At 36.9% G+C, this 18118-nt stretch overlaps 1 protein-coding gene across 1 annotated transcript in view; it reads right to left on the bottom strand.

Annotated features, from left to right (window-relative positions):
- Nucleotides 1–3745: 3745 nt before the first annotated feature.
- Nucleotides 3746–18118, bottom strand: part of SLC25A21 (solute carrier family 25 member 21) — a 270380-nt gene continuing 256007 nt past the window's right edge. Inside the window, exons 7-10 of the mRNA XM_086613701.1 lie at nt 17585–17749; nt 7339–7520; nt 6464–6516; nt 3746–3897 (exon numbers count right to left, since the gene is read on the bottom strand). Coding sequence (XP_086469827.1) covers nt 3818–3897; nt 6464–6516; nt 7339–7520; nt 17585–17749 — 480 coding nt within the window. The 3' untranslated portion in view covers nt 3746–3817. The remainder of the gene's footprint in view (nt 3898–6463; nt 6517–7338; nt 7521–17584; nt 17750–18118) is intronic.

Consider the following 18118-nt stretch of genomic DNA (forward strand, 5'->3'; position numbering starts at 1 on the left):
CTTTCCACATGCTGTAGGTATGTTCAGAATATGAACGTGGAAAAAAAACCCCAAAAAACCTGGTGTGACATTTCATATCCTTCATAGAATATTAATATATTGTGTATTTTTATAAATGTTGTGCAATAACATAAATTACACTAGAGATAGTTAAGCAGAGGAGAAAACGTCATTCTTCAAATATTACTCTATCTGCATACCATATTAAACATTCAATCAGTGGGAAGATAAAATACAGTCCTCTCTTAAAATAGAGTCCTCTCTCTGTGGATTTCCAGCTTTCATCACTGAGAAATTCTCATTGTAATCTAAGTAACCATTACAAATGCTGCATACAGTACATCCACCAAAATATAGATGGACTGAACTGGTTGCTGCCACCTTTGCTTTTTGCATTAAAAAATAGTTAAAGGAACTGTATTTCTATAAAGGACATAAGTATTGTATTACGGTCCTAAGGAACGAAAGATCTGATCTCGGATGTGATCCCGTATTCTTCAGCCTCAGTACAGCAAAGGCATTCATTCAACAGCTGTTTGGCTTTAAAAAGACGTTGAAATCCTTATGCAGTAGAACGCTTTTTAAAGAATGTTTCTTTGAAACCACTAAAGGTAATGTGCACACAAGTGCATTTCCACTCTGCCACACTGTTAGTGACGTGATGGATGTTATTCTGCCTTTATGGAGTTGTAGCTGAAATAAGACAAGTCTTAACACCACAAAAAAGAAATCGGTTTAATTCTAGACAAACTTTTCACTAAAAATAAAATGGAGGAAAAAAAAAAGAAAAAGGTCATGAGTCAATAAATGATTAAGCTGGCAACAGGATTTTAGCTTTTGACCTAGCTGTTTTATTGGATTATAGAATTTTTGAGTAAGTCTACCTATTGGTACCCATACAGCACAAGGTACATCAAAGGCAAAAAAAAAAAAGCCCTCCATAGCACAGCTACTTGAGCTCCAAGAATTCACAAGCCTGTAACAAAGTGTGCCTACGCTGAAGTTTTCAAAATCTTCCTGAGCAACCAGAGGTCATTTCTGTAATAAAAGTCATCTTTTCTGTGATTCCACTGAGGCATTAGTGTGTTTTGGAAACTACTTAGAGAGATAGATCCTTAGCTTGTATCAGTTATTTGCATTATCTTGCCTTCAGCTAAATCAGGATAATTTATAAAGCAAGGACAAGACATGGTGTTAATTATTACTCACATGGGAATACACCATCCTGAACTATTTTTGGTTCGTGTTTAGGTACAGCTCTTCGTGCATCTGCCTGCTGTATATGATACCTTATCCCCAAGTGGAAAGTCAGTGGGCTGCGTGCAGAAGGCATTGCTCAGAGTGAGCGAACGTACCTGACCTTGATCCTTGGTGAACTGCCTGGGATGGATTTTTTTTGGATTTTCATAATAATTTTTTTTTAAAATGTAAATGCAGAATACTCTTTTGCTCAAGGACTATTTTCCTGCTTATTCTTATGGGTAAACTGAAAACCACAACATGTTAGCTTATTAGCCACACACTAAGCCACTTTACAATAAACAAAGGAGAAAAAGAAAGGGATTTTTTTTTTTTTTTTTAATAATAAACAAAGGTCAACTGCTGCTGTCAGGCACAGGGGTATAAATCTGGAGTGAACCCACTGAGGTGAATGGATTAATCTGGGAAATATGCAGTATATGCGAGTGCAGAATTTAAGTTTTTAATCTGAAACGTCTAAACTCCATTCCCAGAGTGTCAAATGTTTTCAAAGAAACCAGTGAAGCCTGCTACTCCCTTCTATAACAGCCCCACTGTGTTTGCATGGTCCTGGTACAGACGACCTCCACTGTAAATCTGAATCAGATCCCATATTACACCAGAGTGACGGGGGATTGGGCTGATATGATCATGGTTTTGTTTTCTAAAACAATGCTGTGTTTTCTGCTTTCTAATGGTTCTCTTTTTATCAAAGATCAGACTGAGCTATTACCTGAAAAAAAATCATGTTGGAAAGGATGTAAAACTGAAGGCTATATATGTATATACAGTATGTTTAAAGCCTTTTATTTTTATATTTTGAATGCTCTAAATTAATAAAAGACTAATTATAAAGCATTTTGCTTTCAATTTTCAAAATTATCTTAGCAATGTCTTCTCTTTGGCTAAGCGCTGATAATGAAATACAACAACGAGGAACATTTGCCTTAAAATTACAAACTGTAACAGAGCTAATTTTATTGATTTTAGCTATGAAGTAGCATAAGTATGAGAAGTTGCTGCTGTCAAATTTAGACAAAAGAGAGGTTTATTAAGCATGTCAGTACAAGCATCCTTGAAAGTGCTGAGAACGCGTTTCTATTTTTAGCTTTTGTTGCTTTCCTAATGTATTGAAAACACTCGTGAGACGAGACTTCACCTGTGAACTGTCATTTTCAAGCAACAATCTAGAAAGATATTTCTTTAGGGTTGCTGGGAAAAAGGTTTTTACCTCCTTAAGAGGAAGAATATTTAAAGTTAACAATGTGAATGTAGTATGGGTGATACAGAAACTTTCAGCATTTGCAAGATATGCATTCATTTGACAACAAAACAAATGTAGATAATGGGAAAGTTTTTATAACAGAATAATGTGCAATTTTAAGCTATTTAAAGAGTTCTTGAAACTGTAGAGTGGCAAAACTGCATGAACTGAAACTATAGCTTCAATTAGCATAGCAGAAATTATATTTCACAGAGCTAGTTAGAATGGCTAGTAAAGACAGGAGTACATCGCTGAAATACTATTTATATTTACAGTGACTAGGAAAAGCAATAATTTTAGCTTTAAAGCAACATTTGTTAGCTATAGAGAGGTGCATTTCTTTGAGGTGTATGCCTAGCTAATTATGACTGCAAATGTGCTATCTGTCTGGAACATTGTTTCTCCATCCCACGGTGGTAATGAAAGGATAAAGGGGCAGCCCAGGTGCCCCGAGCATTTTTATTACAGGACAGCTCTTTAAGCCATGGTATATGAAGGTGGATAAAAAATTCCCACTAAAATCCCACTAAAATCTCATATACCTAAAAGCATTTTTTTTCTGTTCATTTATTTACTAATTTCTTCTACGATTCTCACAGTTATTTTGCACTTTTATGTAACTCAATTCAGACTAATTATTTGCAGTATCTTCTGTGATCTGAGTGAGATTTACACAATATATATGGCTAAGAACAAGTAGGACATTTAACAGTATGTGTTTTTTTAAGGTTGTGGGTAGTCTTGCTGTCCTTTTTCTGTCTTAACTCCTAACAACTTAAGAAGCTCTTCTATCATCGTTGAAATCGTACTGGACTGAATTGAAACTGGACCCAAGATTGACGCAAGAGTTTGCAGAGTATGGGTCATGCTCTTAACCTGGAATCGAAGGAGATGTCAGTTGACACGAACTTTGTATCTAGCCCCATGGGATTATTTCATTCTTTTCTTCAAAATCCCCTGGAAGTTACTATCTTGCCATTTCAGATGAAATTTTTTAAAAAGTGTATTGATTACATAGTATAATTCAGTGTCCAAAATTTTCTGTTTGTCCTTGAAAAACTAACTTGTTCCTATGTCTCCTTTACATTTTCTCTTGATTACAATTACAAATATCAACTGTGCTATTTACTTAGGCACTTATAGAAAAGCAGGTGCTTAAATGTTTTTTTGGATCAGGACCTGAAGACCAAATTTGTTTTGAACTGTCTTAACATCAGTGTAATCTGAGGGCATTCAACACTGTAAAGGATGAGAATCACTTTTGCTTTATTAAAGTGTAATTTAGAATGCATATAATTTTAAAGAGTACATTTTTCAGTAGCGCTGCTTGTGATCAACTGTGTCCTGAAGCCATGCATAAACGTATTCGTAAACCAAAAGCATCACTGCACCACCTGGAAGAAAAGATATTATTTTACTATATACAAAATTCAGTATTTTCAAGATTTTGTAGAGCATTTGTAGTGTGTAATCTAAACCAGGATATGGCGAAGCCCTACCTGCAAAATGGGTAATTCTACTAATTCCCTAATTTATTAAAAATTCACCAATTCTTCAACCATATCAATTTTACTTAATATTAGACCATAAAGTTGATGTGAAAAGCTTGTATATTAAATCAAAATCACCCTCAGTGTGATTTTTCCCAACATTTTTTCAAGATTAATATTTTTCTTTGTTCTTTTACATGCGATGCTTTTAATCTGAATATGTGTATACCTGTGTGTTTGCTTAGAGTTAGATTTGGCCATGAAAGAGCAACTTGAGTGGTGGAATGACAAAAATTCATCACCAGGGTGATGAAAACGCTTCCAGGTAAGATTTAAGAAAAGTTTTCATCTGTTTGTTTACCATGTCTAAAGCAGAAGATCACAGTATGGAAATGAGCATAATCTTCCTTCATAGCCAGCCTGTACCTGGCTATGAATCTACAGGTAAAGTTCTGAGCTGACAAAATGGAATTATCGACTAGAACTGATAACAGTATAAAATCTCAGCTTCAATGCCATAAAGTATCTTTACTGTTAGTGAAGCCAGACCAAAGTCCTTCTGTAACCGGACTGTAATTGCTGTATGAGCTAAAGAAGGGAGCATTTCAGAAGATAGGTGTATATGTAACTAAGCATATAGAGAAGCTTCTAGTTGGAGAAGATGGGGAAAGAGAATCAGATTCCAGGCTGCAGGAGTAAGAGTGTGTTACAATGTGCTACTTGTGGGTGCCAGCAGTGGGGCACAAATATTTTCTTTCCTTTGCCTTTGCCTGTTGGCTCAGTTAGTGGGTTAGAGTGACACTTCTAACAAACAAGTCTTCTGCTGAACTGGGCTGACCTTTCTAGGTAGGTGGGATAGGCTCACACAACCAGGCACACAGAACTACCACATGAGTTTTCTCATGTTATTTGTCCTAACGAATCATCATCAGACTCAAAATCCTCTATGAACAGCAACTCACAGACAGCTAGACAGAGCAAAAGTTTGCAAAAGGCTTTGACCAACAAACAAATCATAGTCACAATGTCTAAGATGTGATGTGAACTCAAATCAAGGCTGATTCCAGTTCTCATACCGTGTGATCTCTTTGTGCATCTCTTTTCCTGAAAGCATTCACATGTTGAAAGAAGGAATTACCTTTCCAGTCACAATAAAGATTGGATTATTGTTTCATCGGAAAGCCAAATCTATATATTAGTCAATGAGACTAAAAAAGTGTTTAAAACAAAGTACACGCTTAACTGACCTGCTGGATCTGGGCCAGAACACATAGTCATTTGTAAGATGGAAAATTTTATTCCAAAATCCGCTGTGCTAACGGGTACTGAGGAAGTGAAACCCTGCCTTCTCTTTGTCCTGTATGTAATTTAGTATCTTTGGAGTATGAGGGAAAAGGCTTTTAGCTCCAGAGTTGTGCCCAGCTGCCTTGTTTCCCCTCCGCACCTTCTTCTTTTACCCTGCGCAATAACCAGGCATCATGGTCTAGCACTTAGCTGGACGGATTGGATATGCAAACATTTACAGACAAACCTAATGCTTCCTTTATACTGCAAAACAGACTCTGTACCTACTTACTTTTAACCATGTGTGTTCTTGCCTATTAAACTACCTTGCACAATTGGAAATACAATTTCACGGGAATGCGATACTGTTCAAATTGGGGCTTCTGCTCTTTTTGACACAGACTGCCTCTGTGGGCTGGCAAAGGCTAAGGGCCCAGTGCTCTGCTTTCACGATTAATCAAAACCAGTGAGGGAAAAACAGTCTAAAAGTTGAAGAATATCTAGTGCTCAATCACTGTGCTCCTGCATTCGGAGTATCAATTAGTGAGAAGGGGTCAATCAACAAACCCAGTTTTAAGCTTTCTTTATCCTTTTAGTCCTCTAGGGTCATGCAAGTCTCTTCCCAGCTCATGCTACCAGCCTTTTAGGATCTGTCCTTTACAGCCCCTGCAGAGCACAGGAGAAGAAAGTGACTGGAACTTGATATGCTTGGGCTATGCCTCGACTAGTTGAGAGCATTTACACTGGAGAGACTCTAACTTGCGTTTTAAGGTGACTTTACATTGTTACAGAACGGTCATAGTGAAACCAAAAAAATCATGTTAGAAGGAATAGGAAACACTTCAAGAAACACTTCCAAAGGTTTTACAGTTCTGGCATTTGCATGAATGCATTTGGCTTGCTTACAAATAAAGTAATTGCACAAATCAGCAGTTACTTACATCTGCAATCATCTGATGTGTATGCGTAAATGATTTTTTAGACACATATTTAGCCAAATCCATCCATGATACTATTAGATGATGCTATTATCAAAAGAAATCATTCAAAGATGAGAGATTTTGATGATTTCTGGTACTCTGTTTCTTTTATTTGACTGATGCTTACTACGTTTTGTCAAGAAACTGAAAAACAGGAAGAGAAAGCAAGAACGAAAGCAATACAGAAATGACAGAAGGAAAATTACCTGGACCAAGCCTCATGATCTTGGGAACCAAGCCTTTGTACAGAGCCAGAAATCTGTAGCAGAAGAAAAACAAACAAAACATTTCAAACAATATTCTTGCTCTAAAAGAAGAATGGAATTTTAGCACGTGTTTGTTAAAATGCTGGCAGAGCACTTAGAAGCAATTATTTGAAATTACACATGTTCAATAGCAGGCTGTATCTGGATTTTAACATTTTACAGAGGCAGATCAGATGAAGAGAAAAAGTTAATCAATGTTTAGTCACAAAAGCTACGTTGTGAGCCTAGCCAATCAGAAATATGACTTTAATCATTGAGATGGTTTTACTTTCAAGACAAGTCTGGTAACAACAGCTGCATACATGGACAAAATGACTGCTATAATTGAATATCAAAGCTACGACTAAGTCCCAACTTGAGAAATATTTTAAAAAGTTGGAAAACATTATTGCCACAAGGATCTGTCCCCAATTTAATTACTTCAGCAGTTGTTTTAAAAGTACAGAGGTCTGGACAATTACAATTAGATTAAATTGGGAAATATTCTGTTTTCTGTTGATATTTTCCTTTTACAAAATGAAAAATTGAAAGTTGAAAAAATTACAGGAGATATACAAAGTCTTTCTTTGTGAACATAAATTTTGACAACCCAATAATCTTCTTGTAAGTCTTTTGTAGAAGTTCACATGGAGTAGGAGGATAACTCCTTGTAATTCTTAAATACATTTTCAAAATGTTACATTACACTCTTTTGATACGTGAGTTCAGGGTGGCTTAATGGTCCTCGTCAAATCTGAAATATAACAACATGGTTTTATGGACCCATATGAACTAAAACAGAGGTCTGGACATTTATTAAAATAAGAATGTTTTACCCTTCCTCTTTATAGACTGTTGCCATAGTTTTAAAACAGGTTCTGTACTTGATCTCTCCAGGAACTGGCTGTGGTCCTTGAATCCTACTTTTTGCAACATCAAAAGGAATGTTAATAATTGAGGCTATTGTTCCTGAGACTAGCCCAATTCCAAATTTCCTCAAAAACTCCAAATTTGGATCCTACAAAAAAAGAGAGAAAGAAAGAATAAAAAGGGAAACGGAAGGACCTATGCAGGTTAAACACTATAAAGTAATATGTATTTAATCAGAAAACTCACACAACACAACACACTCGTGTTATTTTAGCGGAACACATTAGGATTTCCTATGCTGGAACTTGTTTTCTTGACAATCCTATTGGCTATGTTTTTACACATGGTCTAAATTGCTGAAGTACACATTTCCTCACACAGGATTTATAAACACAGTTCATAAAGAAAGACTGGTATGGCATATGGGGATGATTTGTATAATTGGGCTTCACAATGTACTTAGTATTACTGTATCAAAACAGGAGAAATCCAAGCACACTATTAGCTAATTGGCCAGAATATTTTACAAATGACAGCAACTTCCACCATGAAGCCTACTAAAACGCTCATTTGTGTGTTGGACCCCCAAATGCTAAATTAAATAAAGGCTAATCTCAGTCTGCTGCCATTCCCCTCCAGGTTTTTTACATTTATTTTCACATGTAGCTGATCCACTGTACTGAGAAGTGCTAGCTTCCTGTTATTAACAATCCAACTCGGCGCAACTGCAAAAGAGCCTCCGCATTCTGCGCATTATAAATGGTGGTAACTCGCTCAGCTAATTGGCTGAAGAATTTACAACAGATTGTTTCTGACCCCTACTAAATATTCATGGTAAAAGTTAGAAGCAGGTTAGAAGTGCATCTAAAACCTTCTTTGCTCACTCACAGTTCACCGCCCAATGGGGTTTTATTTGATCTTTTAGAAAGACCTCCTACCCTGGCATTTTCTATGACATCAAAGAACTCGAGAGTTTATCTGGGAGTCAAAGTCTCTTGAAGCCAGTCTAATCCTATTTTTCGAAGTAGTGGAAGTCACAGGGAAGTGTGTCCCAGTGCATTTCCCGTGAACATAATTTTTTTGCTATTGGTCTTCAACAGCAAGGACACTTTTTTGCTATAGCAGACTCTATATATGCAGTTCCATTTTTTTCATGAAGGTACTTCATCTGTAAATGTGGCAGTAAAATAACAGATGATCTTGCCATGTTATAACATCAGCACAATATTAAAATGAAAGGGTGAGTTCTTTGTTTTCTAAACCTATACATTTGTGACTGAGCAAAAGAACAATGAAGAAGTTTTCCTTTCCAGATTAGCAACATGGAATATTAATTAAAACTTCCATAATATGCATTGGATGAAGTCCATACAGGTGTTTAGAGAGAAATGTCAAAATCAACAGAGCTTTTTATTACTTGCAGAAAAACTCAACACCTTGATTTCAGAAAACGTGAAACATACTGGTAATACCTTTTAAAATTAGAATGGCTTGTGGTACATAAAGAATTGCAAGACTTTATTAGAAAAAACTTAGTAGAAATTTTCTGTTTATTCTGTACATAATGACAGTGATTTAAATGGAAATAAATTAAAGTCAACATTTCTGGTACCCAAGGAAGAAACAAGGACCCCTTTTGAAGTTCAAGGGGCAGCAGTATGGCAGCTCCATTCCAGCATGGTGCCTACTCAGCTCCAGGCAGCAGGCGCATGATTATACCCACAGCTGAGAGCTAAGTACTATTCCAGATTGTACTAACCTCCTCAAACCAGGCTGCAGCGAGGAGGCTACCACTGCTCTGTTGACTTTTCATAGTCCAGAATGGTCTGAAGTATTTTTTGTCACGCAACTTGGCGCGAGGACATTTTCTTCCATAGTGCCAAGCACAGTGGGCTGCCCTCTGGGCTAGGCAATATATGTCAGGCAAAAATATTTGCTTGTTAAACATTGAATTTCAAGCCTTGCTGCTCCTGACAAATCCTTTATATTTGAATGATTGAACATTTTCATATTTTGGTGAATTCCCAGTGCCAGCGTTGCCTTATGATCGAGAGTGCCACAGAGTATACGATACAGTGGGTGTCTGATCAAGTGAGCATCTGTCAAAACCTGACACTGCACTAACACAACTAAAGGAAAATTAAAACAAATCGCTTTCTTTCTATTCCAGTATTTGTGACATAAAACAAGTTGAAAGGCAACATTTTGCCCATTCATAAAACTGAATTCTAACTAAATGTGCTATGGTATACACTAGCTTTGCTATGTAACTTGATTTTTTATTATATATCTCATGGGAAAGGCTTTCCTATGGCATTCATCACAGTAATATCTGGGTCATTTCATTCACACAACATATTCAAAATAAATTTAGCTGTTAAAAATAATTATGAAGTTGTTTTTTATAAAAGCATAGGTTAGTGGCATTTTACTGTGCTAATGTTTCCAGTTGAAAAAAGAGATTTCCAAATATAATTTATGCCTCTTTCTACAACGTTTACATGGAAAAGGGAACATCGGCTGTCCATCAGGTAGGTGCAAGGTGGTGCTACCAGAAAGCAATGTCTTTCTTTTTACACTAAAATCTGTTGTTTTCCTACCCCATGGACAATGCCAAAATATTCCTAATGGTCTAGAATCCTATGAAAGGAGACATAAGGCTAAGGTGTCTGTGTAGTGCTAATGCTGTAACTGGCTAGCAGAGGTAGTTATCATCATGTTATTGTCACTAACTTCTGCACCATGCAGTTCACTGACCAAATATTATGTTTCATATGTCGTACATTAGAAAAAAAAAAGGTTCTGACAAGCTCCTTGCTTTCATAAATGGCAGAACTGGAGGAATAACATATATGACTACTGGTTTGAAGCAAAGGTTGGTTTTTATGTAGTATGAGCAGAACATAGAGAACAGCAACTTGATTTTAGATGGTGCCACACCAGAGTACAGTATACCACAAGGAAGTGAAATACGAGTTTGCTTATTCAAAATGGAATAACTTTGACATGGTTGGAAAATGTAATCTGTGATCTCCTCATCTTTTTACCACACTCTTCACAATCACATTTTCCATACACCTGAGTCCCTGCCCTGCGAGCATCAGCAGCCATTAAAAACAAAGGGAGAAGCAGATGTCACTAATAAATGCCACATCTATGCATGTCCTGCTGCATTTCCCTGCGTTCTTTGGGATAAAAAATTTTGAGATGCTATCTCTCCACTTTTTATACTTCATTACTCCTATCATAACATTTTTAAATACGTGGAGACTCCATAAGTTACTCCTGAATCATATTCTGCTTAATTCCTTCTTTTATATTCCATAATTTCTAGCAACAGAAAATTCTAGCCCTAAATCTAGAACATACACACCCATGTACAAGAGTGTCACCCACTGGAGACAGTTTTAATTTATCAGTTTCAATCTCCAAAGCCTTGGCTTTCCTTTCCCCACCACTTCATTCACTTGTTTATTTGCTGAGCACTTTGTCAAAACCTCTGTCTAAATCTTTGATCTCGGTCAAGAACTTCCAGACTGTCTTCATCTGTACTGAAGGCAGGTCACTTAATTCAATAAGCAGCAGAGATATTAATCCAGCAATGAAATAACTGGTAGAGGCACGCATACTTGGAACTCAGTTAATTTTTTTTTTTTTTTTTAGGAATAACTGAAAAAACAAGGATTCAAAGGTAGGACACTTGCACATACAGTAGGGAGAAGTAGCTACCTTCACAGGAACAGTTCAAAGTCCCTAAGTAAGCAGAAATAGATAATGTGGACAGTCCACCAACATGCATAATAGTGTTTAGAAACCTGATCACAGAGACACTCAGGAATATTACTTGTTTTTCCCTTGTGAGGCCTTGTTCAGTCTGGGTAGAAGTGTCAGAATGTGTTGCAAATAAACTTATAATTTAACCCTATTTTTAAGCAAAAATATTCAATAAAATCAAAAGATCAATACATATTAATTTGTATAACTGAAGCTATTTAAAAAATTGTATTTGCTTCAATATTTAGATGTTTGTCTTGAGATCTTTTGACTTTGTTTTTTTTTATTTTTTCAATTGCTGGAGGTACATATCTTATGAGAAAGAATACTTTCGTAAAGTGTTTTAGTACTTCTGAGCATCTCATACATAAGTTCACTATAAAAGACTAATGTTTACCGGATAAGGTGAATACCAATTCCTGACAATTTGCATGAAGAATAAACAGAATAATGTTTGAAGTTGGTAATTGCAAAGCAGCCTACTGAAGCTAGCCCAAAACTAATGCTTAGAGTGGAATATTTGCATTAAGTTTCTTAAACTCCTTTGAAAATGTTAGCTATAATATTAGTTTTATAGAGGAGTTACACTTGGCACAAAAGTGCCAAAAGTGATTTGAAATGACCACTAAATTCAAATAAGTTTGCTCAAGGTCACATAAGGGGTCAGCAGAGAAGCCAGGAAGGGAGCTGCGAGGCTCTGCACTGTATGCTGTACATTCACCTCCTTGCGTGTGGCAAGGGAGACTTTAAAAGACAAAGCTTTGGTTTGGGCAACTCTGGTTCTGCCTGGTATACATAGGAATTATGGGACTGAAGAGGGAGACGGGCCATGAATAAGGGTTAGAGTTGCTTCTTGGCCCTTTTGGCTAAGGTAAAGTGTAATATAGGAAATCCTATGGCAAGATAAGAGGTGCCTCAAGACCCGACCTAGGCTATATTGACTATAATCAAGTGTTTGGCAGCAAAACAGGCTGTAAGGGACTGCTTTAGCCAGCCTGATAATAGGTTTCGACCACTACAAGGAGCTTCCTTTGGCAACAGACAGTGGGAGGAAGGAACCTGTGGGTCTGAGGAAGGGGAGCTTCCAAGACAGAGGAGAAAAGTTATATTTAGAGAGAGGCAAGGTGGGAGATAGCCCTCAGGAAAGCAACAAGGAATAGATGAAAAACTCAAATGAGTTACTTTAAACACAGACATTGAGCCAGAATCCAGAGGAGAGACAGGGTCTGGGTCTTCCTGCTGAGCCCTAGAGGACAGCTGGAAAGAAAGGCTTTCAAATTCTACTTTTAGAGAGTACAGATGTGATGAGATGGTTTGGAGGCACATGAACTCCTGACAGAAATCAGCAGTAAGGAGGAGAAAACGACATGGACTCACTGCGAGGCTCTCGAAAGGGTGAAAATGAAAAGATGAAAGTGAGTCTCATTGCTGTTGTGATAACATCATGCTTTGATTCTTTTAAAGAATATTCACAATTTTTGTTTGTGACTTAATCAGTATTTGACCACAGGTTAAGGAACAACTTAACAACTTCTGTCCATCTTATGCATCTCCATAGTAAACTCCTTATTGTAAATTATAGCTTGCTGTCTGATTAGCACAATGAGGTCTTAGTCAAGATGCATAGGAAATGCTGAAATTATAACTACAATAAACATATTGATGACAAGGAAAGGCATTCCAAAAGGCATAGTCACAGTCGCACCTTGAATCAAACATGCTATTTCACACTGGTATTATCTCAGATTCTTCCTTGAGTGCAATCTCATTGCAGCAGACACTTAAGTTTTTAAAATCCACCTGTCAGATGTCTGACAGCATAATAAGATGAATGACAGCCACTAAGATAAATGTCCTGGCTAGTCTCCAGAGTGACACAGTTGTCTGCTGTACAGGGTATACATTTTCAAATAGCTGGAAATCCTCTCAGTGATTTGTTTTTCTCACAATACAATTTTATCTCCTGATAAAATTATTAATCTTACTCCAGATTTATAAGTAAAATTATTACCTATTATTCACTCTTTTGCTATAACCTTTTGGACCCACAGGGCAAGGTTAGGTAGGATTTCACTTCATTTAGTCCTAAAACAAACATCTGCACCAAAGAACTTTTGACGTAAATGAAAAAACTGGAGACAACAAAAAAATGTGGTCACTGAATACAAAATGTACAGAATTCTAGAGACTCAGCTTTCCCACATAGAGTTGATGTACACAGATGATCAAACTGTTCGTAAAGTGTTGGGGTTACATGCAGGCTACCTTTTCATGGCATCCTTTAGACACTAACTACGCAGAAAAGGGCACCCAGAAACGGGTATCTTATTGCTTACCCCTGCATCTGGTACCTTTGTCTGCACTATCCATCTTCAGTATCAGTTATACAGTAGTTTATGAAACAGAAAAAAAAGTGTAGCCCCATGAACATCAGAACTAAAGAAGTTTGACGTCCTATGGGTTCTTGTGACTGATTGACACTGATGTCTAGAAAGACTAAGGCTTACATGGGCCTTTTCCCATGGAATTCAGTGTTTTAAAAGGCCTAAGTTCCCACTGAAAATTTCCCTTACCTGAGGCACTCATAAGACGCATTTGTAGGATCTCTTCTTTTAAATGATTGCTTGTATGTCCTGTAAGAACTTAGCTATTTTAAGTCTGCCTCTCTGTCAGCTATGGTCGAACCTGGTTATCAGTTTCAGCATTATGCCAATTCCCATAGGAAAACAGAAGAAACTTGTATTTTCTTCTTCACATTTTTAGTTTGACTGAAGATTCCTCTCCTGAAAATTCATATTTGTCTTTTCTACAGAAATACTGCAGTACAGCAGCAGCTGAGGTAGCAACAGACTCTCCTCCTTTGATACAACATCTTCTGGTGATGATGGCCTAGGCTAAAATCTTTAAGCACCACAAGGCTGTAGTTTCCACAGCCACAGGACACCTCAGATCGGAGAGCACTGAGCAACGGGTGGCTTGTAGCATCGTACGTACTGGATAGAGCACTGCCATTTTTTTTTTTTTCAATTCACAAATCCTGAAGCCTGAGCTTGGATGGTAGCTCTGCGGTTATTCTATTTTCCACTCTGATCCAGCCTTCTCCTAAATCATCTTGATTTCCTAATTTTTTCAACTGTGGTGCATCACATATCTTTTTCACTCTCTGTTCCTACATGTCACTTCTATGTTGGCATAGATCTGAAAACGACTAAAAATAAAATTGTTGTCTACTCTGCTACTTATTTGCCAAGCTGAACAGTTCATTTCTGTTTGCCATCTCTTCTTCTCTGCCTACAGATGCTTAGAGTCCTTTTTCTGAGAAAACGACACACCGCTCAGCTCCCACTGTCTGCTGCAGCAGTCCTTTTAACAACAGGCACATCTGTGGCAGCTGGGGCAGGCAGTGCCTGACTTGAAACGCGTTTTGCCGTTGGCCACGTTTCGAAGGGGGTTTTTAACAGACACTAAGGAAATTTCATATCGTTAAGAAACATGACAGCCACTTGGAGGTGGTAGTGAGCAAAGGTTGCAATGAAAGTAACGTTTACCATCAAACCTAACTATGATAAAAAATTGAAAAGTGAGAGCTGCTGGAAGCCTATGAAATGTGCTATAAAAGCAGGTACCATAAAACTGAGACGATATAAATTTGCAGACTAATTTGATTGCTAGTGCAGATGCATAGCTGTTAATGCTCTGTGGTTGATACATTAGTGGCAATTGAAACAAGTCTGGCTTATTCCATTTTCAGCAAGCAGAGCATGAGGTTGGCTGTAAATGGTCTGTTTAGCAGAATAGACTGAACATATGAAAAATTATTCATTACGAACATTTACAACCCACACATGTCATTTATATCATTTGACCACTCAACATAAAAGGTTTATTGTTTTTGGCAAAATAAGCTACAAACATCCTTAATTGGGATGCAAATTTAATGCACAGTTTAGCACTGTTGACAGCTAAAAGGCTCATACGGACATTTCCATACATTTTTCCACTTACATTACAGATGGTGAACAGCAGATACACTGTCAAGTGCCAAATTATTTCCAAAGTGCAGTATTCTTATTTCATAATTTTTATATGTTTGTCAATATCACAAGACTGACTTAAAGATTTTATTTTCTGGCAAAATATACAAAGTGAACAAATCAGATTTTGTAATGAAATCAAGTGTGTGAGAAATCTCAAAGTTACAACCGTCTAATATTTTTCAAACTGTAAAACATCTTCTATCAAATTCCTTGTACAAGTTTGGTAACTCTTAGCCTCTAGCACCTGTCCACTGACAGAAAAGCTTAAGCTAAATATCACAAAGTATTGTTGAATACTTCTATTTTGCAGTCACTGAAGTGAAGTTCTACGCATGTAAACGCCTGAGACACACTGTTGGCTAGCAAAGCCAGATGAGGTCTGACCTATACCCTGTTAAACTCAGGGTAAGATTTGCATTGATTTTAATGGGAATTTGATCAGAATTATTGGCTATATCTGTATGTACAGAACTGTCTACGGCACTGACACCAGCTAGCCTAGAGTGTCCTATTAACCTTATTAGCTCTGTTAAATGCTATTCCCATGCAAAACTGAGTAGCTGCATGAAACCTGTCTATTACGAATGGTTCCTTGTCTGTGCTAGCTCCTAAGCCATATCCAGGAACGGTGTTGGATGGCCTGGGCCAAAGCTGTGCCAGGGAACACTGAACAGCACAGATGACTGAGTTTCAGTGATGCTGCTCAATTTACTAGCACAGATGTCGACACTTTGCAAGCCACTGTGCAAGCCACTTTGCACTGAATGAGCGCAAGGCAAACCTCTCCACTTATTTGCAGTTAATGCAATCTAATTCTGCACTGATTAAATTGTCTTTTGTTTTTGATAGTATGTACGGGACAGCTAGGCCACTGACTGACACCATTGAAGTAATTTTTCTTTAATTTTCTAGACGAATTTAAATCTATGTTGCAGATGGTAACAATTCTCTATCACACGAAATCTGTATAAAGTGCTAATTTCTCTCAGATCATAAAGCTCTGAATCTTTCTAATCATGTAATACATTTTTCCTTTTTTTTTTTTTTTTAATCTGAAAGGCTGGGAAAGCATGCTTATGCCAAACACTACTACTACTATTCTTCAACTGCTATGCAAGAACACATCAGGATTTTCACAGAAGTTGCTCACAAGCCTCTTTGTCCTTACCTGCACATAATTCTGAATGTTCTGCATAGTAATTATAATTTTTTCATCTTTTGATCAACATAAATGTATTTACTCCATTCTCAGTATCAAGCTATGCTTGTGCCTTGAGTTTTTAGAATGTGATTAAAGTACATGGTAAAGTATGCTTAAATACACTACAAGAAACTTGTAGAAACTTGTGGGTTAGCTGCTTTTGAACAATTCAATTTACTGTAATGATCTGCAAATAAGAAGTGGAGCTTTTCTCCATTTACACAATGTTGCCAACAAAAATACCAGGCTACTCAGAAGTGCAGAAAAAAAAGAGGTGTTACTTCACCTGGGAATAGAAACTGATCCCTTTTGATGTAAATTGCAGCTTCTTATATGAATATCACTACATATTACACCTGTGACTGTTTAACTGTCATCATCTAAAAATCACATTAGTGAAAACACAGCTCAGTAAGTAACGTACTGGAGTCATTAATAAACCATTAGCTGTTGCTCACACAGTCATTTAGAAAGTTGCCAGTGTTACCACGTTTTCATAAGTAGAATTTCCCTTTGCTGTAAAAGGAAATTTTTCCTTTGTTATGTAAAGGAATATAAGACTATCAAATAAAATTGTTTCAAGTGAAATTACAGCTATAAAGATTTTTTTTTTTTTTTTACTTACCAACTACATAGGCCCTAGTGCATGACCCTGTAAATTCTGTTTCGGGCTGGTTCCCTCCCATCTGGATAAATTTGCCCTGTCGTCCTTCAGCACTAGGTTGAACTCTCTTTTGAGTAAACAGGCCCAGTACCTGGCCAGAATACCCTACGTACTGCGGCTCTGCCGTCTGCTCAAGCTTCGCCCCTTGCTTTATGAACACTGAGAGAAGTTCTAGAAACAGATTTTTCTCTTCTAAGCCAGTTTACCACAAAAAATTACACACATACCTAACATAAGCATAACATACCTGCATCCTGGCTTCTGCCTTTTTACATTGCTACCGTGGTATAAAAGAAAATTCACAAAAATGAGAATGCAAACATGACTACTTTATTTATACTCAGCTTTGCTTAAAAAGCAAGAAATACAAATCCTTGGCTTGCTTCCATTAAAATGCTATATATTTCTGCAAAACAGAAAGCTAGGTTAGTCACTATTTATTACTAAATACCACAGCTTTGCACAGTGAAATAGAGTGTTAAGTTAATTGCCAAAGCTCTCATTTGTTTGTCTATTGCATAGTATGAAGAACTTACTTTATTGACCGGAAGAATATTTTTCACATTGAAGTAGAATCCAAAGTAAACCATATTAAAAACTCCGTGACGGCCCAGGGTTGCAGTAAGACCTTTGTTGAGTCCTTGGAAGCCCAGACCATTGGTTTTAATGATCTGCCGAGCTTGAACAAAGCTAGATGGTTGCTACACAAATTAAGCAAAAGAAGGAAGAGATCATCTTTACAAAAAGAAAACAATAGCTATAGCATCTATTCAATCCTGTTGACAAACTCAGTGTTGCCAATTCTTGTCATTTTATCTTAAGTCTCACCATATTTGTTGCTTTCCCTTTCCTGTGTTCATGTAAAAATAACAACTTTCATTTAAAAAAAATTCCTCATTTTTCTGATTGCAAAAAAAGATGAAAGCATAACTTGAGTACTAAGAAAAAGACTAAGGATTCTTAAGGCAAAGGAAAAGGTCTTAAAATAATTACTAAAAAAATAAATAAATTATAGAGCAACGCGTAGCTTTGAATGTGTGAATTTGGCAATAGTTTTATCATTGATGCTG

This window comes from Tauraco erythrolophus, chromosome 6 (assembly GCF_009769465.1).
Source record: "Tauraco erythrolophus isolate bTauEry1 chromosome 6, bTauEry1.pri, whole genome shotgun sequence".
Classification (NCBI taxonomy): domain Eukaryota; kingdom Metazoa; phylum Chordata; class Aves; order Musophagiformes; family Musophagidae; genus Tauraco; species Tauraco erythrolophus.